The 27449-nt window shown below is 45.9% G+C and overlaps 1 protein-coding gene across 5 annotated transcripts in view; it reads left to right on the forward strand.

The window, feature by feature from the left end:
- Positions 1–27449, forward strand: part of PLEKHG4 (pleckstrin homology and RhoGEF domain containing G4) — an 83991-nt gene that overhangs the window by 26125 nt on the left and 30417 nt on the right. For all 5 annotated transcript variants that reach the window (XR_004359394.1, XM_032700783.1, XM_032700782.1 and 2 more), the window contains exons 4-10: positions 1340–1555; positions 4725–4848; positions 6094–6187; positions 11192–11278; positions 13058–13174; positions 15374–15472; positions 16447–16595. Coding sequence is in view for 4 of the 5 variants with exons in the window: in XM_032700783.1 (XP_032556674.1) it covers positions 1340–1555; positions 4725–4848; positions 6094–6187; positions 11192–11278; positions 13058–13174; positions 15374–15472; positions 16447–16595 (886 nt within the window). In the remaining variant the exon portion in view is untranslated. The remainder of the gene's footprint in view (positions 1–1339; positions 1556–4724; positions 4849–6093; positions 6188–11191; positions 11279–13057; positions 13175–15373; positions 15473–16446; positions 16596–27449) is intronic.

Consider the following 27449-nt stretch of genomic DNA (forward strand, 5'->3'; position numbering starts at 1 on the left):
ATCATGGCCTTGATGGTGCAGAGCCCTGAGCCCCTCCCAGTTCCCCCCACTGTGGGGTGGATGAGCCACGCTGCTCAGGGCACTTCTCTCACCCACTCTAGCAATTTTGAAAGCAGTTCAGGCTAAGCCTCAACCTGTAAATCTCCTTCACTGCTAAAACTTGTATTGAAAGCCACTTCAAGGACTGCTTTGTTCCTGGTCCTGCTCTTTAATGAAGTATTGGAATCTGTTAGTAAATAAACTGAGTCAAGTGGCAACATTGTTGATGCAGCAGGAAGGTAGGATGGTTGAAGTCAATTTTAAGTAGCAATTAAAATGTCTGACTTCATAGCAAGCAAATAAATACTCCACTCTTATTTTCCTGAAGAAAGGTTGATATTTGTGTTAGTAGATACTGAAGTATCAGTGCAGTATATATAGCCTTTTCTTTATTACAGCTTTCTGCAAATACTGGGATAGCCAAGCTGGGTACTTAGGATGCTAAAGATGTATTTTTGAAGGCATACTGTTGGCTTCTAATTCTTGTGGTGTTCAGAAATGGGGAATAATGCTTCTTACACAGAGGGTAGATACTTTTTTCTTCTGTCCAGATAATTTTGCATGAAAATTAAAATGTGATAAAACCAGCCTTAATTTCCATGTAGTAGCCAGAATATTTAATTTTAGAATTAACCTATTCTGATAACTTGTACTTTAGAGCTGAGGTCTCAGACAAAGGAAGCATTCTCTGTAGTTCTCGAGCAGGAGCTGATTGGTGTAATCATCCTGTTCTTCAGTGCTTTAAAATAGGTTTCTGACTTTCACGTTAACTGTTAATTAAAAAAGTCTGGACGAGCAGAACAAGGTCTCTTTGGCTAATTTCCAGCTGATTTCTCAGCCTCAAGTTGACTTCATATTTTCAGGAACTAATCTGAAAGTGGTGTTGGGGGAGTAATTGTGCTGTGATGGAGTTGCCCTCCCTGTCAGAAGCTGGTTTATCACTTCAGCAGGCTCAGGCTGCTGGAGCTCAGCCAGGGACTTGAACCGTGCCAGACTTCCAGGCTGTGAGCAGACATGTACTGCTTGATATGTTACCTTTAAAAATGGCTTTGACTACAGTAATCCTGATCTGAATCGAGCTTTTGTACTTCGCAAACTTCACAATAACTTGGTTTATTTTGTTAGAATTACAGCAGTATTGATGCTATAACCAGTTTTGGAACACGCCTGTGGCTGGCACGAGGACCGAAGGAGCTGCAGAGTGCTGGGGCTGGGGGCACATCCCTCCCCCATCTCCTACTTTCATGGGACCTTTTGGGTGGAGCTCTGCTTGAGCTTCTGTTTGCTGCTTGTCTTACAGGGATGGTGTCAGAAGGGACAGAGCTGGGAAAAGAAGCAGCTGGCACAGATGTGTTGAAACCAGTGAGTAAAGTCAGTGCCCTGGAGGAAACGTCGACACCAGTTACTCCCCCGACATCCCCAACTTCTGGAACTGCCTGGGGTGGTCACTTTGCACCTACCATAGTCAAGGATGTGAACCCAGAAGTGCTCAGGAGTGGAGTTGCCTACCTGCCTGGTGAGTAGCTGGGCCAGAATGCTGGGAAATGTGGCTTGTAGGAGGGTAAGGGAGAAAAGCCTCCGTTTGCAGCACTGGAGACTTGGTGCCAGTTCCATTTCTTTCACCCCAAACTTCTCCAGAAGCAACACTTCTTGAATCCTCTAAAGGTTCTGAATGGGCAGGACAGGAAGTGGAACTTCCCTCCCATGAAAGTAATGTTAATTTGCTCCCAGGAGTCTCAAAACGTTAACCAAGCACATATGAGTCAGAAATGCCAAATCTGTGGGCTCATACCAGGAGTTCAAAAAGAGAAGAGTGAGGGTGCACCTAATAATGGGCTGGTGGGCCTGACATCAGACCTGGTCAGAACAATAGGAACTTGATTCTCTTGGTAGATAATTAAAGGATAGGTGTGTAGAAGATGCTGTGTGACAGGGCTCTTGAAAACCAGTTTTATTCTTGGTAATTAGAAGTTTGGTTGATTAAATGTAGCTACCTGGATATAATAGATTTTTAGAAAACATTTGTTTTCATGACACACAGTGTTGAAAGGAATACCCCAGTGAAGTGTGGGTGAGCAGTGTGTGGGATGAACGATAGTGTAGCTAAATAGCAGATGACAAAAGCAGCTATCAAGGGAGGACTCCCCAGAATTGTTCTGCCAAGATCAAGTTGTAGGTCAAACGTTATTCAGTGTTTGCATCTGTTACAGCAGCAAGTATCAAATGGCTGCAGATAAAACTTCTGCATGGGACAAATATTGACAGAGGGGTGAACAAAGCTGAGGCTGTTGGACAGAGCAGCCAGGATCACTTGGTGTGCAGGGCCCACACAAGACGTCTTTGTGTTTAACCAAACATGAAGTAAAGCAGGGGGAGTGAGATCTACCTCTCCAGTGAGAAACAGCATTTGGCAGCATCTGTGTAAGGAGCCCCTGTGGGCTTTTGTTCTTCCCTAGCCAGTGAGAGGGTTGTCCACTGTGGAGCAGGAGGATAACCTGCATTTGATCAGCTCAGGAGCCACGTGCGAGTTGGGCAGAGAGCAGAGCAGAGGTCAGGCAGACCTGTGCAAGGTGAAGGACTTGGGAAGGAGAGCAGAAAGGCAGCACAGGGATCTCCCAGTTGGTGCTAGGGCTGCAAGACCAATTTTGACCTCAGATGTGTAAAGGGAAGGGGATGACTAAACAGATTAAGAGAGTGATTTTTAGCTCTGTGTACTTGAGATGCCTCTCAAATAGTCATCTCTGCTGCTGTGGGCGATCCTCACACCTAAGGGAACACACTCACCACTCAGTTTAATGTTTTATGTTAGTCATTGGTAATGATACAATAATTACATCAGAAAGAGTAACTTTTATAATGAATAGTGAACAAGAGCTAATTAATAAACTAGTAGCTGATGGAGTTAGCTGAAACTTTCAGGATGGTTTCAATTCTGCATTCTGCTCTTGAATGATCTTGGTTGTGCCACTGTTGGAGACCCAGCCCTGGTGGCTGTGGTTGCTTTTTTGACATGGTCAGGCAATTCCCAGACTACTATATGGAAATTCAAGGTTTAGTCTAGTTCTGGTGAGGCCTATCCTCCCTGATGGACAAAAGATGTTTCTTCAGAGTTAAAAAGTTTTTAATGAGACTGGTTATTGAGCCATTTTTCCAGTAATTGAGTGCTTTGCTTTTTTAAAATTTCATTTTGTGATGATCCCCTTCTCTTATGAAACAAGGTATATTAATAAGCTTTTTCTAATTTCTTTCCATCTCTTTGAGTATGCAGGGTCCAGGCCACAGTATTTCAGAATAATAAAAGTTCTCCTGAATCACACAGATGATGAAAGATTTTTGTTAACAGGAGAAAGCCTGTGTCACTGTTTTGGTCCCTGGGAGGGAGAAAGCCCTGCTTTGAAATGATGCCCATCTGTGTCTGTGGCCCTTACTCAAATCACATCCTAGTGACAGACTGAGATCACTCCAGGGCAGTTTTCCATGTGTGGATCTGTCCATCTGTGTCTGTTTTACCTGTCAGCTTTCATGCTTGTCCCTGGGATGGGGAGAGAGGTGGTGCAGGACAGTATCTCCTGTGGTAGCAATATAGTTCAGAAGAGACAGAAAGACACAGCTTTCTCTAAGCCTCTAGTTTTCTCTTATGCTTGGGATTTTCCCTCCTGACTCTTTCTCATACAATTTGTATGACAGGAAATGGCTCCTGTTCCTATGAATTACTTTTCACACAATAGACATGTTGTCCCTGCTGGTCTCCAAATCACTTACCTTGCCCGTGACCCGTGTGAGTGCTGTCACGTGAGCAGCCTCACTCCAGAGACACTGCCTGCTTTTGAGTGGCAGAGGCAGCTCTGGGTCTCCAAAGTGGCCCACCTGCTCTTTACCTCTGCATCTGGAGAGGAGGCTGGATGTAATTCCAGAACCAGCACTGTTAGGTCCTTCTCCTCCTGTGATGAGCTGTGTCTCTGGGCTTTTGTAAAATGGGGGGCAGAGAGGCATTGTGCTTCCTGGCTGACTGAAGCAGAGGAGTTTCTCTTTCCCCAGCATATCACAGCTCAGCTGTGTTGCCCATACTGTGCCTTATCTATTCTCTGAGCAAGCTCTGAAACTAATGAAAGCCTGGCACTGACTGTGCCCTTGTCAGAGCTGTAGGCAGGCAGGGGTGTGCTCCTGGGCTGGCTGCTCTGCCACCTCCGAGGAGGAGCTCTGGGCTCCTGCTCCAGGGCCTTGCTCCCAGGAGGAGATGTCTGGTTACATGCTGGGCTCAGCCTGTGTGCCCACTCTCGTTATGTAGTGTGTGTTCTCTTATCTGACAGCAATGGGAAGGTGAGATTCTTTTATCTTGAGTTCATGAGGTTCTTGCTTTTCTCAGAAAATTGGGTTATCGTTAGCCACCTTCAGCCATACTGATGAAGAGTGTGTGTTTGGGTAGAAGAGAGCAGTCCAAATTTAACAATACCATGAGACAAAGACAAGCAGAGCTCAGCTACTTCGCTCTGGGGCAGCAGTTGGGTACTTTGGAAGTGTGTTTGTAGCCTCCTGCCATCTGCAACATACACTATATTGAGTTCTGTGGAAGGTTGCCAGGAAGGTGATGGGGTGCTGGTAGGAGGATATGAGGCATACACAACTGCAGCCAGGCTCTGTTGAATTCCTTGTGTGACTTTCCCCCGCTTCCCCTCTTCTTACAGGTACGAGAGATAAATCGGGGCGTGCAGTGGCCATAATAACGACGAGGAACACGGCCTGGCTGAACCCCCACTGCAACACCACTGAGCTTGTGCGCCTGCTCCTGTACCTGCACAGCATCCCCAGGTGTGTGACCCTGGGGGGTGCACAGCTGCTGCCCTCCCTGCTTTGCCTTTCGGGGAGGTGGCAATTGGAGCAGCAAGTGGAAGGGGTTGACTTGAGATTAGCTCTGTTGGTTGGACCATGGTGCTGATAACACCAAGGTTGTGGGTTTGATCCCTTTATGGGCCATTCCCTTAAGAGCTGGACTCGATGATCCCTGTGTGTTCCTTCCAACTCAGAATATTCTGTGATTCTGTGACTTTATTGGCTTAGGAGCCTGGTCCAGACAGTCCCAGAACAGGTGGGGATCTCCTGCTAGGGTGAACAGGCTTTTGTTCAGCAAGCACTCTGCCTATTCTGTATGTGCCTTGTGCACATGGTGCAATAGAATTCGGTATATACTGAATGTTTTTGTGTGTTGCTGTGAATCCAAGCAATTCTTGCTATCCTTCATTAGCTCAGAAGATGGGATTTGGGAGCTATGATGGGGCAGTCATGCAGCAGCTCCGTGGTAGTGTTGTGACATGATATTTTAGGGCCAAGCCTCCAAGCTGAGAGGGAGGGAGGATCTGCAAGGGTTGAGAAAATCTGCCTTGATGTCTGTCTGAAAATTTATTTTGGAGTCTGCAGGCTGGAGTTTGCTGCAGCTGCTCTTCCTTTCACTATGACAGACTCTTCCTCCACTGCTCATCACTTTGTTTCCCTTTTAGATGATTAAATAATAAGAGGTAAAGCTAACTCTCTGATAGTGATTTTTTTTTTGAAGGCTTTAAACCATTGGTAAAGGGAGCAGGCTTAACTACGAGAAAGCTTCTGCTGCTCATGCTTTTGTTTCTTATGCTTCTCCCTTCAAATCTAATTCTGGGCCAGACAGGCTTTGGGTCAGTTCCAGGCTGGCTGCTCTTGTGAAGCAGTGAGGCTAAAACAAAGCTTGTCCCTGAACACAATTAGGAAGGACTGGTTTTCCTGTGTGGATTATTCAGAGTGGGTATCAACACCTTTGCTATCAGTGACATGTATTCTAGGAATTGGAGAAATGGGAAGTTGGGTGGAAATCACAAAATCCTGTAGCAGAGGTAAGAACTGAGCAATCCGGTGGTGGTTTCCATATATATATTGGTTAGGAGAAGGTGACCAGTTAGTTCCCTGTCCTCACAAAGCCATAATGTACTGGTTTGTTTCACCCTGCCATGACTATGTGTTCTGTTTCCATAATCTTGTTGATTTTCTTTGGTGACAAAGGTGACCTTTTTGTCTTTGTCCTTGCAGACCAGAGTGTCAGGCTTTGGGTCTGACTGTTCTTGTGGATGCTCGTCGCTGTTCCCCGGTTCCTGCTCTCTTCAAGGCGTTCAGCATATTGCAGGTGAGCCTTGAGCTTGGGCAGAGCAACACTGGCTGGCTCGTGTGCTTGGATGGGACATCTCCATCTGCTGCTTTTGTCTCCATCTGGCACCTGACTTCCAGTTGGCTCTGGGAGGTGGAGTTATGTGCCCAGCCCTGCTTCAGGAGGATGACCTGGCCTTACCAGGCTGCAGACAAAGCGAAAAAACCCAAAGCAAGTCTGAGTTAGGGGAGAACACCTCTCCCCATCCCTGCAAATTTGCTTTCATCTCAGTGCTGAGAACAACCTGTACCCAAGTCTAAATGCTGTCAGGAATTATCCTGCTTGGAGATGTCCCCTGCATTCAGGGGCTGTGTGAGATGTGCAGGGATTTTTGCCCACCACGGAGAAGGGAGGAAGAGAGGCCTCTGCCTGCTGCCTTGGGAAGGGAAGGACACTGCTTGCCATGCCAGGTGGAAAAGCACAGGCAGCTGTTGATGTAGCTGTCGGTGAATGGTTGGAATCGGACGTGCTGTAACTCTATATTGCTTCAGGTCAAAGGCTTTCATATCAGTCACTTGGAAAGCCAGTGGGTTGTGTTGCCCCCGCTCCCAGATAGAAACTGTCTGCTCTGTTGGAAAGCCAGGGAGCTGCTGGGCTGTAGTGATGACTAATCTTGTTTAAGCAGGTGTTCCTCTTAAATCAGAGCTTAGGTCTCTTAAGAGTCAAACTCTGCAAACTGGAACAGGGCAATGTTGTAATGAAGCTGATGTCTGTGGTTTATGTGCTTCAGTGCCACATCTGAGAGTTGGGTCTGAGTCAGAGGTCTGTCCTCCTGCTTCCTGGGCTGGGTGGAGCTGTGAGCTCTATCAGCGTCCTCATTCTCTGTGGTGAAGGAGTAATCTGGTGCCCTGCTCAGTTCTGCAGAGGTAACAAACAAGTATCTTCTCTTTTATGCTGTGCCTACATGGCAGTGGACTTGCTAAAGCTTTTCAGGGTTTCACTGCCCATGTAAATTGCATGGTGGTCTTAGTTGGATGATTTGGAAATCAGCAACATGTTCTGGCTGTCCCCACTCTCATAGAAGCATGGTAATAATGCCAATTTAATCTGAAGTTTCCCCCCTAAAATGAAGGAGGAGGAAAGCTTTTTGCAGTGCCTCTGAAATATCCTGCTGTGATGGCTGTTTGGCTCTGAGCACCTCCTTATCAGGGTAGTGCAACAGTTTGTTAACAGAGATTAATGTGCTGCAAGACAGATTGCTGGACCTCAGTGTGTGCTTCAGGTAACAGTGACTGACAGGGGCTGATTACTCTGCTTATGGTTTTTTGAATCTTATGCTGACTCTTCTGAAGACTCCTTAAAGGAGACTCCTTTGGGTAACTTATTATCTGATTATGGCAAGGAGTGATCCCTGGCTCCTCTGAGCCTTTTGGAGATCCTCAGCATTTGCTCCGTGGTCCCATGGCAATATTCTCCTCTGCTCTGAAAACAAGGATAGAGTGATACAGAAAGCTGAGTGTAACTGCAGTGAGGCAGGCTAAGTGTTCCAGAGTGCAGCGGGGTTTGCTGGCCAGTGGCTGCAGAACCACAGACTGTATGTTATGCTTCTAAGGTCACAGAGCAGGTCATCTCCTTGAGGTCCTTTCTGAAATCCCTGACACATCTCAGTGTCTCTTACCTATGGCAGACTGTCTGGAGCTCATTTTTCTGCTGTCCTACACTCTACTGAAACAGGATTTTACTTACATGGTTTTCGTGAAGCCTGTTCCATAACGTGGTAGAATCTGTTAAATGCTGAAGTCCATTGTTACTTGTTAAATTCCCAAGGGTTGTTTTCCTCTTGACCCAGCAGTTGGAAGCACGGCTTCACAGTGGTTAAGCACAGATCAGATGCCCTAATGCAGAGTCCTTTCCTGCTGCAATGCAGGATCCGAATCTGTTAAACCTAGAGAGACTCCTGGGGAGTGAAGACTGATCTGGGGAGCAAAGGTTCCTGGGTCAGGATCTGTCAGTCTGAGGAAATCCTTCTTCCACTTTACCGTCTATGCAGAATGAATGCATGACTGGAATTAAGTGCTAATGGACAGCTTTTGGTGCTTTCAGGTTAGTTTTCCCTCCAGCACTGGGAGCGTGTCCATTGCTCTGCCTGGACCCACTTGGTAAACTGGTGGCAGCTTGTCCTCTCTGCCTTGCAGTTACATTCTGCAAGACTTTTTTTCCCCCTCTTCCTTTTCAGAGTATTGGGTAGCTGGGAAATCTTTCTGTCCCAGACAGCAGTGGGAGCAGAGGGAGCAGGGGCTGAATAAAGAGCTGCTGCAGAGCTAACTCAGGAAGAAGCTGGAGGAACTCTGGCAGCTCTGTACAGAGGTGAAGGGAAATGCACAGTGTGGCCACGCTGCAAGAATAGATCCCGCTTGTTCCTGTGGGAAACTGTGTCATGATGCTTTGGAGCAAGGAATTTTGCAGAGGTGACTGCTGTGATGTTTGGTCACACATTGTCACCAGTAAGCTCTGTGCTGGGGGACCTGATCACAGGAGCTTTGCTGCTCAGTAGTGCTGGGCTGAACCCTTGCTCAGTGAGCAGGCAGGGCATGGGCAGTGGAGCGTGTGCACTGGCCTTCAATGAGCAGGTATCTCTGGGATTTCCCTCTGCCTGAGTCTTTATAGGGGGAGATTTTTTTGAATTTCACAAATCAGGGCGAATGCTTAGTCCTGTAATGTGCTGTATCAGTGTGTTAGGTTGGGAAGAGTCTGTTTAGCATTTGAAAACAGAGAAACTCTGTGCAAACCTTTCTGTTCAAGAGTTATTTCCATTTGAATTCCCACTCGCTGTAGAAGTACGGAGGACTTCTGTAGAGTGGTCAGTGAGATTGACTGGGGTATCTGGGCACTCTCCCCTCTGCACAGACATTCCTGTCAGCCCTGGCTTCAGACTGTGCCAGTTAAGTCTGGCTACGGGCTTCCATTTGGAGCAGGAAGCCAGAAGACTGAAACTTCAGTCTAGGAAGCATTGAAGAAAGTATCTAATTCTCTTTCTAAAGAATAATAATAAAGGGCTGTTTACCCTGGTGCTTTCTGAGCTCCTGTTGATACCCTTCTATTCTACCCTGTCCACACTTGTACCTGTTTTGGGAGGCGAGGAGTTCACTTATATGTGGGGAACTCTGTTTCTTTGCTTCCAAATAACTGGCTTTGTTAGCAAAAGTGGTAAGAGATTGTGCAGAAAGCTGCCAGAAAGCTTCCTCAGGTAGCGTCCTGCTGTTTCCAGCTCTGCCTGTCTCCTGAGGCACTTCTGTAACTGTTTCAGTCTTTGGATTGCTCCATCAGTGCTGTTCATCTTCCCTCAGCTGCTTAAACTAAAAAAATATGGTGAAAAATACTTGATTTCTTTGGAAATGCAGCTTCTTCTTGGATTGGAAAACCGTGAACTTCTCCCCTGACAGCTTTATTTATGAATGGTTTTTCAGTTTCTATTTTCAGTTTCTATTTCAGAACAAACAAACAAGTGAGTGTTTTGGCTGTTTTGGTAACCTCTTGTTACACCATCTCTACCTTTATCCCTCATCTCATGACTGTTGGAGTAGAAGAGGGATTGTGTAAGAATAAATGTGTTTAGAACCATCGTCTGTCTTGAACTTCTTCATCCCTCAGTACTTTCTAGCAGATAAATTCAGAGCTACTGATACAGCTGTAATATCTCCCCATCCTCTCTTCAGATGACCTTCAGTATTTACCTAATGCAGCCTTATTATACAATAAATTCTTTTTCTGGCCTTTTGATCAGTGTTCGAATAACAGTGAAAGTGTGAATAAGTACCTTTGGTGAAAGGGGTTTGAGAAGAATTAGAAACCTCTCTCAGTTTTGGAAGATGTTTCAGCTGGGATTTTTTCCTCCCTGTTTGAAAGGATCATGGTTTAGGACTGGATGAAAGAAAGGTCTTTTCCCTCTGTTCTGGAATCTCTGCTGCTGTTTTCACTTGCAGAACTGGAGCTCCTTGTGTTGGCATTGTTTCTTAATTGCTGAACAGGGCCCAGTGTCACGTTTGGTGGCTCAGTCTCTGCTGGTCCACTTGCCTCTCTACTGTGGCTCTGCTGTTCCTGGCAGATATTTGAGCCTACACATGGCTGGAGCTGTTTATTTAAACAGGTTCCCTTTGCTGTCATGGGCTGCTCTGTGGTAGTTTCCTTGCAGCTTGGTCAGTACTACAAAGGATTTGTAGCTTGACAAATATTAAAGTTCCTGAGATCCTTGTAGACACAAAGACCATGTAGGAGACATCCAAATGGGATGGCTCTTGTTTAACCATGTGGCATGACAGCTTCAGTGGCTCTTCTCTTTACTTTCCTGGTCCAGGCATCACATATGTGATGAGCCCTCTCTCCATGGTCTGGATCTTTCTGTCACGTTTCCCTCTTCCTGCTGTCACTCCCTGTACCCGTTTCTCACTTCCATGTAGAGCGTTTCTGTAATTGCAGGGCTGCTCCTGGATCACTGAGTTTGAACTGCAGCTGCCAGACATCCCTTGTATTTGGGATTTCTGTCTGTTTAACAGTAGAAACAGGATGCAAGTACTTGATTGTAAATTGGCAGTAAGTAAAGACAAGACGACCTCTTTGACTCTGTGAGGTTTAAAAAAAAACCAGCTTCCTTTTGGTTAGGTGAGGTGACCAGGAAAGTTACCAAGAAAAAACTTGGCCACTGAACACAGTTTTTGGTTTTGCTTTTTTTTTTATTTTGTCTATTTTAACCCTGACACACTTCCTTGTGTAGAAGGCAGAGGTTTTTTTTAGTACAGCCAGGACCTGAGCTCTTCCATTGCTTCCTTAAATATTGCAGGACTAGTTGATCTGAAACAAACTTCCTTAAGGACATCACCTTGGTGCTCTGTAGACTGGCTGTCCCTGATTCCTGCCGACTGCCTTCTGGGCTTCCTAGATGCCTTTGAAGGGTAAATTGCAATCTGGTGTAGGAACTTGGTATGGTACATCCTCCTTAGTATCCCAGACAGATCAGTAATGGATTTGTGCTCTGCTCTGTTGTAGGACATGGATCCTCCTTGCATTCATGGGGTACTGCTTCTGGTTGAAAGAGATCTGACTTTTCGGATGGAGAAGCCACCAGCAAGACAGGTAATGGAACCTGGGGGTTTACTGGGCAGCCTGTGTTATCCATTATTTAACTCTCCAAACAGTGAGTTCTCTGTGGTTGGTATCATGTTTATTCTCACATGAAATCTCTGTAGCTGTTCTCTGTGTTTTATGGTTGTGGTCTCTTGCGGGTGTGGTATTTATGGGGTTGTAATGTTTATGGGGGCTGAACAGATCTCTGTCATGCTCTGTTTATTGCCGAGTCCATCAGTGACATTTGTACCATAATTGTGTCAGTCTGCTGGGGCCCTCAGGACCAGGGGGTTTGCTGGGAACATGGATAGCTGTGTGGAGGAGCCCTACACAATTAACAGCACTAGTAATGCTTTTCATACCGGTAACAAGGGGAAATCCTTGGTTAGGAAGAGATCACATTAGGCTAAATCCTGAACTCCCCCTTTGAAGGTTCTTGTTGCTTTCCTGGATTTTGCATATCTCCTGTTTCCTCTTCTCATACATGCTGCTGTCAGTGGCTGAGAGATTCTGCAAGAAGGGGAAGAGGAGATGGGCATTTGTTTGAAGTTCCTTTTGCTGAAATATCCTGGAAGACTAACAGGAGGGAAAGTTATCACAACATCAGTGAATTCCCCCCACGAGAAGTAAAACTGCCTTGGTATGCCATAGCTGTATAAGAAATGTAGGCTCCCAACCACTCTGTGGTGAGTGAATAGATATCAGACTGCATCTTGGTCCTCCCTCTGCTCTTAAGACTCTTGCAAGAGACAAGATTGGACTGAAATTCTGTGCCTGCTGAAACCCTGAAGGCTTCAGAGCAGGCCAGTACCTCCCTTTTGGCTCCTATGGATGAAGAGGTTGTGATAGGCATCAGGTTTGCTGTGTGTGTGGTGTAGTGTCCCAAAAGGCTAAAGAATAACAAATGCTATTAGTCCATTTCCTCATTGCCCCTCCTGGAAGAATTTGAAGTCAGAATGGACTGACTGCAGGCATGTGCATGCAGGGAGAGCTACAGAAGATATTAAACACCCTGAACAAATACAAAGAGTGTAGGAGGGAACAGAGGAAAGGCTAATAAAGACCCGGGCATGCAGGAGGAATTGGGAGCATCATCACTATTTTGTAAGGAGGTGGAAACTTCACAGTGTGTGTGGGGGAATTAAATGTCTGCACCTGAGTTTGTGTCTGGGCTGCCTTCCATGTACCTGCAGGAGCACTTGTTGCTCTAGTGAGTATAAAAATCCTCTGAGGTCCTGCAGACTCGCAGAAAGCAAGTTATCTGTGTCAAGATCCATGAAACTCCTGTAGCAAATAGCTGCTGAGCGGAGAGTTGAGGGCAGGGCAGAGACTGCTCTGTTAGACTGTTTTTCCAGGAAGTGAGGTGGGGAAGCTGGGGGCTGGATTTAACCTCCCAGACTCTCCAAACAAATGCAAATCGCAGCACAATGTGGGAACATGTGAGGGAGTTGCTGTGCTTACACCAGGAGGTACTGGCTCTGGAGAAGGCTGGCTGCTGCCAGACTTCCATCACAGATGTTCTGCCTGGTGGAACAGCGTGTTGTGGCCTGCATTCCTTCAGGGTTCGCCCACTGAGCTGTTCAACAAGCTGCTCTGAGATTGAATTGATTTTTTTTTTTCTCCTTCATATTGTAGTGATATTGTAGATATACACTGTGTGTCGTGTTTCTGTGCAAGATAGATAAAGAAATGAAGGATTCTGTCTTTTGTTAACCTTCCCCTCCTCCTCCAATACTCACACTCTAAAGCAAGCGTGCTTTTTTTTTTTTTCCTTCTATTCCTGTGCAGTTTGAACTCCTCACCTCCATGAAATCCCTCCATAAGCACATAGAGAGCTCACAGCTGCCTCTGGAACTGGATGGGACCTTCCCCTACTGCCACCGGGACTGGCTGAGCTTCCGCATGGTGAGTGGGCTGTGTGTGCTTGGGCATCTGAAGGAGCAATGGCACAGGAACAGAGTGCAAGCAAGAGGAACCTGTCAACAGCTGAGCCTATGAACATTCAAAGACAATGTTCCTGTAACAGTTATGTTTTCAAATGAATCTCTGTTATCAAAAGAATGCTAATACTGTCTTCATAAAATGGGTGCATGACTGCAGGAAGTAAAATTTTAGTTTTCACCTCATCTGCTTGAACTGCATTAATTCTCCCTTCCCTTCAAGATATGGTCAAATCTGAAATGGAATCCTGTTTTGTTTTATACAGAGTGGCTCTTCAGTTAGAGGATTGAGAACATACATTTCTTAAACTAATCTCAGGAGAACATGTTGGTGTCGTGTTTCCATTGAACTAACAATCAAGAATTTGAGCATAATAAAAATAGTTAAGTCTTTTTGGTTTTGGAGCAAGTTCCCCAGATCGAGCTAAGAACCCCATAGGAAAACTGCAGTCCTTGCAGGAATGAGACTTAGAAGTTCCTGATAATCAGTTCAGAATTCTTTTAGGAATATCTTTCACTTCCATGCAGCAGGGTACGTGCAGACTGCCAGAAATCTGCATCTGTGGCACCGGTGCCCAGCTCTGTGTGTGCTTTGCTGTGGGGGGAGCCTGAGTGCTGTGGACTCATGTGCTGTATGAATCTTTAAAAGCTGTATTGAGAGTTAGGAGTTATTTGGCATGCTGAGACTAGACAGGATTAAATCTCTGTAAATCTGCACACAAGCTGGCTGTCTTCACAGTGAGTTTGACTTGCTCACCCTGGTGGATGACAGAATTGTCACCTCAGCTTCCAGAGGATCCAGTGGTCTTTTGGCTCCGACCTCGCTGCCCGGAGTGCTGCATGGCACAGTGCAGAGACAGATTAAGATGTCATTGATAAAACCACTGTGGCACTGGTAGGAGGCTTCAGCAGTTAGCCTTGGCATGTGGCAAATGTTAACTTATCTTTTCCAACTTATTTTAGAACCCAGTTTTGAAACTTTCATCTAAAAATACTGGGACGGACCCGTGCTGATGCAGAGGTACAGAAGCCTAATCTTGGTGCCTGGGATTGAATTCGAGATGCTGAAGTTTATTTGGCAATGAGGAAGCAGAGGAACTTTGCAAGAGGTTATGGGTTAATTTTTCTGGGCAGAGTTGAGAATACCTCAAGAGCTGAGGTACTCTGTGTGCGCAGGAGGGTAATTCTTGAGGGAAGGAACATGATATCAACTACTCCTTGTTTGTGTCTTACATCTTAACATGTAAAATGTTACCAAAGGGAGTTAATATGGGAGTTGGTTTGTATGGATTGCCTGTCTGTACTGTGTGTGATAATGACCCACGTGCTCAGCTCCTTTAGCTCTGCAGCTATGTGGCAAATAGCATTTATTTCCTGTCTCAGTGATCTCACCTGCATCCTGCCTGCTAATCTGTCACTGCTGGGGCTGTTCCAGCACTCCAGGGAGGAGGGAGTTCGGTTCAGTACAGATCCAAACAGCTGCCTTTTTGTTTTGTTTTGAGCACGGTTATTTTGGAATAGCTGTTTCTCCCTGCTCTGATTCCAGTCACTAAAGGGTGGCATCTGACAATACTTAGGCTTCATGTCTCCGACTTTTCTGAAAAATAATGTCTCATGAACTCTTATGAAAAGTTTGGTCTTTTTTTGTTTGGTTTTTTTTCCTCTCCCCTTCCCCCCTAGTCCGAAGAAAGGAAGGATTTCAGATTTGTCCATAGCTTAAGGTGCTTAATTTTGGAAGCTTTCCAGTTTCCTGTTCTTTAATTTACACTACTTTTAACACGAAGAGGAATGATTTGAAGTAGAAAAATTCCAAGTACTTGTTTTATGTTTTGTTTCTCCAAAATTCATGCATAGTGATTCATCTTCATGGGAAGTTACAAGAAATGCTAATAGTAGAAGAATGTGGGACATAAGTGGACTGATTTCTGTGAAGCACGGCCCATATACAAGCACGAGTATGCAAGTTTATAAAGTCTGCATAGAGGCCTTAGGGGTAGTGTGATGGGCCTCTCTCTGCTGGTTGAGCCTCACCAGATGGTATAATTGAACCCTTGGGTTAATGTGTTTGATTCTCTCTTGGTTTTTGTACTTTCAACCCTCTGCAAGCTCAAAACACACCTTTCCGTGAGACAATAATCTCTGCCTTGGCCCTTTCTTCTCACAGAAGCTGGAACACTTGCTACAGGGATGCCAAGGTGCTTGTGCCTTCCTTCAGGGAGCTATTCATAAAGTGGAATCTGGAAAATTACCAGAAAAAGCTGAGGTAAGCCTGTCCCTCACCTGTCATCAGAGGTGGGCCTGAGAGAGAAGAGAGCAGGATAGCTCAGAAAAGCTGCAGAAAAGCTGTAGCTTTGAATTTGCAAGCTGTAGTAGCAGGATGTTCCAAGTGCTGCATGTCACTGAGGAGCTGGTAGGACAGTGGGACTAGTAGAAACTGATCCAAATGAAGTGGTAGAAGCTTCAGTGGCTCATTGATCCTTCAGTGTCACCCAGGAGATCTCTCCAGCTGGGCTTGTTCTTGGGGGAGTGCATTTTCAGCAGCTCCACAGCTCTGTAGCTGCCACGAGCTTTGATGTGCCCAGGGCAGAGCAGCTGCCTCGGGCTGTGCCACACCAGGTCGGTTCAAATGGCCTGGAATAAAGTTAGGAATGACAGCATAGTTCTGTGTGTGGTTCCAGCTTTGCTGCCTCCAGAACAGAAATCTGGAAGTGGGCTGGAAGAGGGGGAAGGTACAAACACCAGGCCTGTGTTGTCACAAACATTCTCTTCCCCTTCTTGAGAAGCTACTCTACCCCTGACGTGGTAGGACATTGCTGCCAGCTCTGCACTGAGGGTCCCAGCAGTAAATCAAGGGAAGATACCATACTACATCCATCTTGTCCCAAGGCTTGAAGCCATGCGGGTCTGGGCTCTCAGAACAGCAGGAGCTAGCTGTGAATGGAAGATGAGGCTGAATTCCTTCTATGCCCAGCAAATGAATGGAACAACAATGATGGGAATTGGGTCACAATTTTAGCCTGGTGGGGAAAGTATCGGGAACGTAAGGAGTGCTGTTTATCACTTGGGACTTGGCAGGCTTGAGAGACACAACTGTGGGAACCAGCCTCCCCCTTTGCTAGGGTGGGCCCAGGTGAGATGTGGTTTGGGTGTGTTTTGGGTTGGGTGCTGGTTTTTGCCTGTTCCCTCATTGCCTGTAGGTTGCAGTAACTGCTCATCTCACTCTTGTGATCCCTCCAGGATGCAGCTGTGCTGCTGAGGACCTACAGGCAGTTGATGAAGAATGTTCTTGAAGACACACGGCTGGTCAGGCTGCAGCTGGAGGGTGGAGCACTCCTGGCCAGGCTGAGGAAGGAGGAGTCTTGTGTCACCCTTACCCATGACTACAGGTGAGCCCCCAGAGTAGGAGAAGAGGAGATAGAGGTGAGCAAAAAGCAGGCACTGTGAATCTCCCCGAGATGCCCCTTCATTGCTGGAGGCTAGAGAGCAGCTTTGTGTAGTGAGGAATTATGTTGAAAACAGCAAAGGTGAAAAATGTAGGTTTACTTTTATCCTGACTGTTTCATCCTTAGTCCAAAAACTAGTCTTGGTGGATTCACTTAGATGGTTAAACTTCCTTTTTCAAGCCAAATCGGACTTATCTTCTGTAGTGGAGAGAGAGCTGGATATTTTGTGCACCTCTGAAACACAAGCCTTAATTGGTGATGCCAGTGATTGAATGTTTAGGTCCAGGGCATTATCACTGTGTGATTTCCCAAGGCACTCCTTATACAAGGGGATTTCCAAGGACCTTAACTGTGAGGAATGCTTTCTGGCTGCAGCAGGCTCTGATCTCCTCGCACATTGGTACTGGTTTGCACAAACAAATAGTCGCTGCCCATTTGCAGGGTTGGTATGAGAAGCAGGGGCTGAGGGAGCCCAGCTGTTTGACATCCCCAGGGCATTGCACAACTCCTGTTTGTACTGCTAAAACACCTGAAGCCTATCAGCCTGTGAAGGCCTCTGTGCTATGTGCTGTGCAAACAACAAGGTAGAAAGGCAGCCTTTGCTCCCAGGAGCTTCCAGCCCCGGTGTGAGATAAGCCCTGGCATGTGGGTGCAGACGAGGATGGCGGGGTGGTGTGGAATGGCTCCGTGCATCCGCAGCCCTGCTCTGCTCAAACTCCCTGTTGCCATCACAAGCTGGGAGGTTTGAAGGGAGGGAATGGAGAGAAGATAACAAAATAGTTATGGAGTATTATCACCCAAACACTGGGAAAAGAAAAGCGCCTCTCTTTGAAAATTCAGCGAGTGACAGTGCAAATTGCTACCCGTCACTGGGAGAAGGGGGCTGACGTTTTGGTGCTGAGAGGGGACTGTGGGGACAGGCTGTGTAACTATTTCTGTGCCCTCCTTGCTGTGACTGCTGTCAGCAGCTCTGGCAGGCTGTGCAGACAGTTGTCTTGCTGAACTGGTGAAGTAATCTTGATGCAATTTTGGATTGAATTAGTACAGTACAGTCTTTTCATTCTCACATGACATGAGAAGCACAATAATGCGAGGTTTTGTGTTCTGTTTAGGTTTTTTTATTTATTTTATTTTAAGCAACACACAGCAACTTTAGAGTCCTAGGAGACTAGGGAGAACATGCATGAGTTTTATGTTTTGTTTTGGTTTTAAGCTAAGCCTGTGTTCTTGTGCAGGGAAATGATCAACTTTGAAACCTGATCTGGCAGAGCCCCTAAGGATAATTTACTGCTTTGATTACCTTAGCAAGGGCAGGGGTGGGGGATACACACAGAATTCTTTGATTGTACAGTGTTGGAGTGCATGCTGAGGCTGTGTAGCATGTTTTCTGCTTCATTCAAGAAATATTCATTGCCTGCCTGTATGAGAGGAGACTGCATGCCATGGCTCAAATATATGTGGCTCTCTCCAACCTGAGGAGCATAAATGAATACAGCAGGAGAAAGTTAGTCCTCTTCTAGCCTGTGGAGTAGTTGTAGAAATTAAAATCCATACAGTATTGAGGAAATGCCTGCTTTTCATCTAACTCGGGACAGAGGACTAAATAAATCCACTCTTCCTTGTTCCAGGAGACTTTCAAATGGGGAAAAAAGCTCTATCACTTGGCTAGAGATCTTTGTATAAGGCACTTTTGGTTTTGGGGCTTCTGTGGCTCTGCACTTGCTCCTTCTTTCCAATCTGGCATGCAGATACTAAAGGTTCTGTGCTCTGCTAACCCTATAAAGGCTCCTTTGGTTATGATTTTCAAAGGTTTCTGTAACAGATATAATCAAAGCAGAGTAGGGACAAAACTGTAGTTGGCCTACTAAGCTGGCATGGAGAAGATACTGATGTGTATGTGGGTCCAGTGTTTGATTTCTAACTGGTGGTGTGTGAAAATGGAACAGGACTTTGTGTGTGCACTCAGCAGGGCCTGTGGTACTGCTGTTCTGAACTTTGAATTGTAAAATCTAGACCAGTTCTTAAAGCTTAATTCCACACCCACTCTCCCAATACTTGAAATCAAATTATTTACGGAAGCAAGTCAAATGGCTTTACTCTTCTGAGCCACCTTTTGGCTCTTGTTTCTGTCACGTGTCCCATTGTTCTTTATTCTCTCTTGTGGTGCAAAAGTCTGATAAAACAGGGAGTCATGACTGCCAGGACTTCTTAGTCCTAAGCTGAGGCCAGCTGTGAACAGGTAACTGTCCAAATGTGAGAGAATGACATATAAATAGAGGAAACAATTTTAAGAGCAGTTTTCTGGACTCTTGCCTCCACTTAATTAAAATAGGCCATCCAGAAGTGGAGAACTAAAGGCAAAATTGTAGCACCAGAGCAGTGGCTTTGACAAGTTCCTCAGCTCTTGGTCAGCTCACAATGCGAGAGTCTTCTTACTTCTTTCTCTGCCAAGTACCACTGTAAAATACAGCCTTGCCCATCCAGCTGCTTATCCACAAAGGGAAAGACAGACTTCTCCAAGCAGTTTTTCTGGATCTCTGCCTTTTCCCAGCTTAGCAAGGAGGAGCTCAGTCACCAGAATACACATCCTGCAGGCAGCTCGTAGCAGAGAGTTGGCTCAGGGGACGTGGTGTGCTCAGATGGTCCCTCTCTGCTCCCCTGCCTCCAGGAGTGGGAGTTTGGCCTGGAGTTGGTGTGAGTGTGGCACTGATGAACCAGTGTCTTTGTGGTGCCTCTTTAAGTGCTGCAGTGACAGCCTTGGAGGTGGCATTGCCACTTCTTCATTGTTGGTGGAGCTGGTTGGATTTAGAGCCAGCACATTTACCTTCACACCATCTGCTGTGCTGAAGGCTCCTCCAGGTCTGTTGGCTGAACCCATAGAGGTTTTGCTGCCCCAGTCCCTCTGGGGATTGCAGTGCAGAGCTGTTAGCCTAGCTGAAGTTCCTGTTGGTGAGTGTGGACAAGTGCCATGGAGACCTCCATCACTTCAGTGCTGTTAATACTTCTTTTTGCACTTGCAAACAGGACATTTTTGACTACCACTGTCTTTTTAATAAGGAACATAGAGTTGGTTAGCAGGTGTAGCTTTGGCTTCTGGCTGTCTAGTGTAGTGATCAACTAACCTGTAGCTTGCAGGCAATTCACTGACCCAGCTGTGGAAGGTGGACTAATGCACTGCTGCTTTTGTGGTGGATTTAGAAGACTTATGTCTTATGATGGAGGTATCAGAGAAGCTGCCAGAAGTCAGGCAGCAGCCATGGGAGCTCTTGCTAAAGTGAGGCAGCCATGTGGGGCTGGGCAGCAAGGCAAGGAGACTTTTGACCTGGTCTTTAGCCAGACATTTTCCACTGTTGTTCTCATTATTGCTGATCTTCCAGCATAGCCAAGAGCTGGGAATGTGTGCCCAGAGAAACTGTCCAGTGGTGCCTTTCGTCCTGCAGATACGCTGTGAGTCACAGGTGGAGTAAAGAAGGAATAAACATTTTATATTAATGCAATGATGGTTTATGCTAGTTAAACCAGGATACACCTGACACATGCCTGGCTGTCCCAGAGAACCCATGTTCTCACTGTGGCATGGGAGTGGGATTGCCTCATGCTCTGCGTGGTGATGGACAAGATATCCCCAAGGCTGGAGGTGAGAGCTGAAAGAAAGAGAAAAACCTCAGCTGGTGAAGGAATGACCACGTTGAGTGCTTGGCTCTGTGCAACATGGAACCAGAAAAAGCATAACCTCTTCCCCCAAGCTCCTCATCTGAAAAGAATCTGTGCTTGCAAGCTGTGAATAAGCAGCTTATAAATAGATGGAGGAGTGAATTCTCCTTTGTTTGCAGTATAGTTAGTGTCTGTACTTTGAGGGTGGAGTGGTGAGAGGCAAGAGCTGGTTTTGTGAGCTGGCTATTTTTAGTGTGGCTTGGTGATCTGGTTGGAAACCCTGGGTGGGGATCTGAGCAGAGGTAATGGACAGCACAGAGCAGACTTCCTGAGCAGCAGCTGCCAGGTTCCTGATGCTGGACCTGACTCAATTACAGCAACAGAGGATGACCTTACAGCACAGTTCTTGTGCCTGTCTTCCACAGACACTGTTGAGACACTGAGTGTGCTTGAAGCTGTGGCAAGTTTGTGATGCAGTGGGTTATAGCTGTGTGGTGTTGCACAGCTCATGTTTGTGGGTCTTCAGCAAGACTTGTGCTAGTAGCAACTCCTTGGATGCTACAAGGCTGGCACTTGCTACTCTGCAGAGTGGTGTATGAGCTCCCTTTGGTGGAAGTAAAGCTGGATAATGTGCAGGCTCTCTGCCCCTTGCCAAGTAGCTGCACAGCACCATCTGAAGCTCTGTCTGCCTGGGGTAGAGAAAGAAGAGACTAAGCTGATCATTCAAAATATGGGACAAGTTGGGAGCAAAGTTAGAGGTGTCTGGTGTGTGAGTCCTGGCCTGGGCAGACTGGGATTCTTGTTTTGGAAGGTACAATGTGTGCACCTCCAAGCTGGCAGCTGGTACCATAGGCTGGTGGTCACAGCCAGGCAGCTTACACTGGGAAATCCTCCCTGGAGGCATTGTCTTCTGCCATCCCCTTTCTTCTTCAGAGACGTGTGTCTGCTGTGTCTCTGTGTGCTTGTACGGGCTTCAGGAGATGGTGGTGCTTGTATCATTCTCATTGATGCCAGTTTCTTGGTTCCCTTAAGCAGTACTTGATTATCTTCCAGCCTCTCTGGGAGCTTTGGGAGCCTCTCATGCTACCACTCCTGACATGGTCTGCGAGAGGCACCTTGCACTGGTAGGTCCTTCACATGTTCCTCCCGTGGACCTAATCCTGAAACCTTCATCATGGGACAATCTCTCAGGATACCTTTGAAGTGAGATGAAAAACAAGGCGCTGAAATTCAGGCCTCAGAGGTTGGCAGCTCTCTGCCCCGAGACGCCTCTGCGCTGTTGCTGGTGACACAGAAGGTGCTGACGAGCACTAACCCTTGGCTGAGCAGGGGTGGCAGTGCTTGTCCACGGCTTTATTTGTTTGTGTCAGGTGGAGGGAGGAGCACAGGGCGACATTGCGACCCAAACACGTACCGTGCTGCTTGGTATTCATTCTGGTTATGGTCTAACCTGTTCCCTCTGTTTGCCTGGTGGTTTTAGCCTGGTAAAAAGCACTTACCCTCGCATTAAACAAACCTCGTTGCTCCACACATAAAGGAGTGTGGAGGTGGAGCTGTTGTCCTTCTGAGTGCATGAAGTGCTGTGTGGAGTCAGTTGTGGCATTTGCAGAGAGGTAAAAGATTGCAGAATTCTATCTAGGTAAGTTTTCATTGTTCTTTTAGGCTTTTTATGAGATGATTCCCCTCAGCTCCCTTTCTGTTGTTTATTTTCTGCTGTTTTATGTCCTAAATCATCTTGGATTCAGTGAGAATTTACCCAGAAGACTCCAGTTTTGCTTGGTTTTGTTTGCAATATTTGTCATGCCAACAGGGCATTAGGTAATTAATGACACACTGTGTTTTATCTGTTTAAAAATATTATGGAAAAACTTGCAAAAACTTTCCAGTATAGGATGTTAGCTGAACCGCCTGACATTCCTGCCTCAGCCCAGACCATCCCACAAGTACCATTTTTTTATATGGCTACATTGGGATAGATGCTTTGGTTGCTGGAGGTGGTTAATAGCACAGTCCCTGCTATTATAACATGGGAAGTGGGAAAAAGGAGGATGTATCAGGGAAATAGGTATGTGGTTTTTAAATGACAGTGTGTGTATGTTTGAGCTGGACGCCCTGAAAGCCTGGGAGCCCCAACTCCCAGGCTCACAGCCATTAGACTTTTGTTGAACCTCGATATGAAACATAAACAGGAATAGGTTAATGTACATGAAAGAAGGTTTGGAGGTAGAAACTGTTTACAGCTGATAGAAAACCTCAGCTTGATGCTTGGTGTTCCCAGGATGGTGTTTGCACATCTTATCTCAGGCTCCACTGCAGAGTGAGCTTTCCCCCTACCCAGGCTACTTGTTGGTTTGAGATTTCTTACAGTGTTTTTTTTTCCAGTCAGTTTTATGGCTCTTACTGGGATTTAAAATCAACCAGAATCTGAACATGGTTTTATTGTAACTGAATGCAAGCCAGGCTGCAATAAGAATCAAAGGTCACTGCTTGGGACCACACTTGGACACTTGTTTAACTGTGTGCATTGATCCCTTGGCTTTTAAAGGGACTTCTCAGTATGTTTATGCTAAAAACATGTTTAAACAAACAAAAGAGAATTCTCTCAGCAATTATGGTCTGTGGTGCATGGTATTAATTGGATGAGTTGCTCCCAGTGCATGTGCTTGTCAGGTAACCTAGTGAGGAGGGATTCAGCCAGGTCTGTGGTCTCAGCTAGATCCACCATTCCCATCCTCAAAGGGAACAGGAATCCCACAGGCAACCCCAAACTTGGTGTTTGATCCCTGTGCCTTTCTAAGGACACTTTAGGGTTCTGAAAACTGTACCCAGTTCCTCAAATACTTTTACTTGGTAATTGAAACCACCATGGTTATTTGTGTGCTGCAGAGGATTATTAGTTTATTTATCAATATCTGTCTTAGCTTCACCAAGATCAGTTTGAATTTTAACCTCAGCTGCACGTGAAGGTCTCAGCTTGAAGAGTGGGACTGTGCATTTGAGGTTGACCTCTTTTTATGGGATTGTTACAAATACAGCACTTGCGTAGGTTGCTACCAAAAGGATTTAATGACCGACAATGGCTCTAATGCATTTCTCTTCCTGCAAAGCAGCCCTCAGGCACACAGGACTGTCCCTGCAGAAACTGGAAAGATTTCTTCCTGAAGGATTGCTCAGGATGTTTAAGTGGTTTGTAGCCAAGGTATCAGCACGTGTGATCTGGGTGATGTCCTTGGACTAATCCATCCTTTAAACCTCGTACTTGCCAGGTCCTGTTGATTTTCTGGTAACACCTGTACAGACATCCACATGGGAAGTTCAGCACCAGGAGTGGAAGACTAGATGAAGCTGATGTAACATCTGATTGTGCTGCTTCTAAATTGCAGAATGATTAGGGATATATGATTTTCCAGGGCAGGTTAGCTGCTCTGTACTTGCCTAAACCCCATCAAATACACTACTGAAATGTAGCATTTCCTTCCATCCATGAATTTTTGCAATTCTAAAATTGACCAGGGCTGGTCAGAGGATGACCCCTCTTGTTAGATCTGTAGTTCTTGCTGTTGGTTAGGGCAGTTCTTTAAGGGGTGGAAAGTGCAGAACAGTAATGGCTCTGCTGCTCCCCTCCCTGCCGTCTCCTCTTTGTGTGTCTCTGGCATCAGCACATGTGGCTCATGCAGCACCTGCTTTTGTGACTCTTTTGTGGCATCTATTTTTTGAAAACAAAACAGGTATTTTGCTTTGAAAAATAAAGTGTAACTCTCCAAGGCTGGCCTCTTTGAAGAATGGATTCAGACAGAAATGGCCTTTCTAAATTATAGGTTTAAAATTACCCTACCATTATACAACAACTTGGCGCTTCTCCAAAAAACTGAAGATGTTTGGAACCTTTTCCACTGAAACGATAATTGCCCAATGAAAACAGGATTTGGGGAAACATAAACTGACATCAAGCTACTCCTTTTTGCTATAAATTATATTGACTCTGCACTATTGCAAAATTACTTTTGATGATTTGACCATGGAAGAATGTAGCGAAAGACTCTTATTACCACACTCCCATGTGCAGGGAAATTGCAATACTTCCACTCAAATCTGAGCTTAGACGAGACTTTCCACTGACTTCAAACAGCTCTGCCTTTCGTCCTCAGAGTTGCACAGGCCACTATTAAAATATCTTTAAGGTTCTTAACAACCAGGTGTTGCCTTTGTGTGGCAAGATGGAAGTCACTTTTTTCTTCTTCAACCAAATTTTCAGTACTTGGTTTGTTTACTCCAAGCTGCCTTGAAGGCAGTGATGGACAGGAATGAAAAACTCCTGAGTCTGACTCTGAAAAACAAACAGATATTTTTGCAAAGTGTCATTTTTTCCCATGAAACTCCCTGTTACAGGATACAGTGGAGTTTACTAGTATACTGGAAATCATTTAGGAAGTTTTTAAGATCTAGATCAGCAAATGGATGAACAGATGTGGAGAGGTTTGGGAGAACATGCTTAATGCCCAATGGATGCTGTCTGGGAGCACTGGAAGTGCCCAAGTGAATCGAAAAAACAAACTTTCCCATGGACTGTGAGCGACGTCTTTGTTTGGCTCAGTTTGCCTACCTACTTTATACTACAGGGTGGAAAGGCTTATATTTTCCTCTGTGTAAGAGAGTAAAAGATGGATGTTGCTCAGAGTGCCTGTTGGGCTGGTAAAAGTGAACTGTCAGGGGACTGACAACATATGAATGGAGTTACCTTGGAGATGCAACAGAAGACCAACAACTAGACATTGAGGTTTTAATGAATGCCTGCCAAGCGAGGCAGAACGTGTGAAAACAGCGTGGCTGGTGCTTGAAACAAAGGACTGAGGTGCTGGGATGCTGAAGGAACTCAAAGAGGAGGAGGAGTGGTGTAAGGCCACACCTGAAGTCCCTCTGGGGCTCTGAGCCCAGAGGAGCTGTTTGGAAACATTTATTTCTGTGTGTCTTGTGTGCAGTCACTCAGGAAACCATGGGCAGGCCCATGAAAAGGGACAACCTTTAAGTGTTGGGTTGTGCCTGATAAGGGTATCAATAGCCTGCTGTGAGAGAACAGAGAACAAAATCAGTTAATTGACAAGAGAAAGGGATTTTGATTATACGTATACCTAAATTGCCCAACTTACAGATAAAAGCAAGAGCTAATTTCCAGCCCTCTTCTGAAATGAATTCTCTGCCCACTCGCTGCTTACAGTATAAACTCCCAAATGCATCCTAGACTGACTCCAGGTAAGTTTGAGATGCCTGTGGATTAGTAAAGCAAAGGTTTTCTGTGTGTGTGTTCTGCATCAGGGTGTCACTGTTGGTACCATTGAATCAGCTGAGCTAGAGGGCAGATGACTGAGTGTGTGTAGATGTGTAAATCTGTCACTGCTGGGATATTTGCCCAGACAAGGATTACATCCCATGGGGCAAAGGGCTGAGTGCTCACTTCTGAACTGGAGCTCCCTCCCTCCTGCTGCAAATGCACAGAAGACTTGGTCGTACTGAGATCTTCAGGGTCTGACTCTTGATTTTTCCTGTGTTACCAATAATATGGGATAATTCCTTCTGTGGAAGGCATGTGTGGGGCCAGAAGAGTGCTCTTTGGATTTTTCTCAGTTGTTCAGCTCAGCACTGAGAAGTTCTCTCAAGTGTGCTCCAAGGGACCAGTCTTGTCCACAATGACACAGTAAATTCACCTCTTTACACAGTGACCTTGTGGCAGGCCTATATCTGTTTACAAAAAAAAAATACTTGAAATGTGAGTGGGTTTTTTTGTTTTGTTTTGCTTTGTTTTTTATAATTGCTTCCTATCCCTCTACCTTGAGGGTGATTTTTTTTCCCCATAGTTATAGAGTTGTCTTCAGGAAAGCTGATGTTTTGTGACTTTAGGAAATGTGCTCTCTGCTGTGTGAGAATCTGTAGTATTTGTTAGGGCCTTGGAGCCGAGGTTGTGACTAACTCCTGTCAAGGAAAACTACTCATCTTTGAGGCAGCTGGGGGTTTGTTTCCTCCATCAGGCATGGAAAGGGGTGGAGTGGGAGTCCCTGGCTCCCTTCCCCTATATCAGATCACACTCTGTGCTAGGTCAACCAGCGTTAGGGCTGGAACTCTTGTCTCGAGTCCCTGCCCCATAAGTTACCATGCGGCGATACCTCGCTGAGTGCTGAAGCCACATGTCCTTGTTTGGTCATGGGCTTGGGTGGACAGAAGGACTCCCATTACAGAAAGGTCTAGCAGGTCAATCTAGCTTGCTGATGAGCGACATCAAAGAAGTACCATCAACACCAAAGTGATTTCCATCCAGAGAAAGGTTTGAAAAACACTTTGCCTCGTGAGAGGATAATTGCAAATGTTTGCATGTAACAGCCCGGAATGCCTAAAGTTATAGGTGCTTGCTTGTCTGTACCTATGGGAGGAAGAGCATTTGCTGTATCCATGTATTTTCCTGAGTGGATGAGAGCATTCATGCCAGCAGGGAATTCAGCCTCGTGGGAGGAAGGCCGAAGGGAGTCTGCCTGTCTGGCCGTCAGTGTGCTGGAGCCTTACTCAGAAACTGGGACCTGACAGCTACGCTCTGCTGCACGAAACCCAGCAGTGTTAATGGTGTTGCCAAATTTAACTTCCAGCCATCTCCCAAGCTGTTTCTCATTAGCTGTCCCAGCTGTGTCACTGCTGCTGACGGGAACTGGCCTCCACAACCTGCTCTGTAAACACACTTTCCAGAGCTCAGCTTGGACAATGGTTGTGGCTCTGCTGCTGCGAGTCCCCTGGGTTGGATCTGGGTCCATCCCTAGGAAAGGATTACGAAACAGAAGGCTCATATCATCACTGTTTGTTTATGGTGGTTTCAGGAAATGTGGGAGCAGCGTTACAGAGAGGATCTTTCCATTGAAGCCTGTGGATTCTCTGTAGAGAACCTGTCTGCTCTGCACTGCAGTAGCACTGATCTTAGTCCAGAAACAATTCGGGTATTTTTGGCTGCACTTTGGAGGAATTCATTCAGTCTAATGGCATTTCAAAGAGGAAAAACAAAAGTATCCAGGAGCCTGAGGTTTGAGAATTTGGCCGTTGCACACTGGGTGGAATTCTGAATGGAAAAATAGAGTGGATTTCTGCTATGCAGAGCTAGTTGTCCAG

The sequence above is a fragment of the Chiroxiphia lanceolata genome, chromosome 13 (assembly GCF_009829145.1).
Source record: "Chiroxiphia lanceolata isolate bChiLan1 chromosome 13, bChiLan1.pri, whole genome shotgun sequence".
Taxonomy (NCBI): domain Eukaryota; kingdom Metazoa; phylum Chordata; class Aves; order Passeriformes; family Pipridae; genus Chiroxiphia; species Chiroxiphia lanceolata.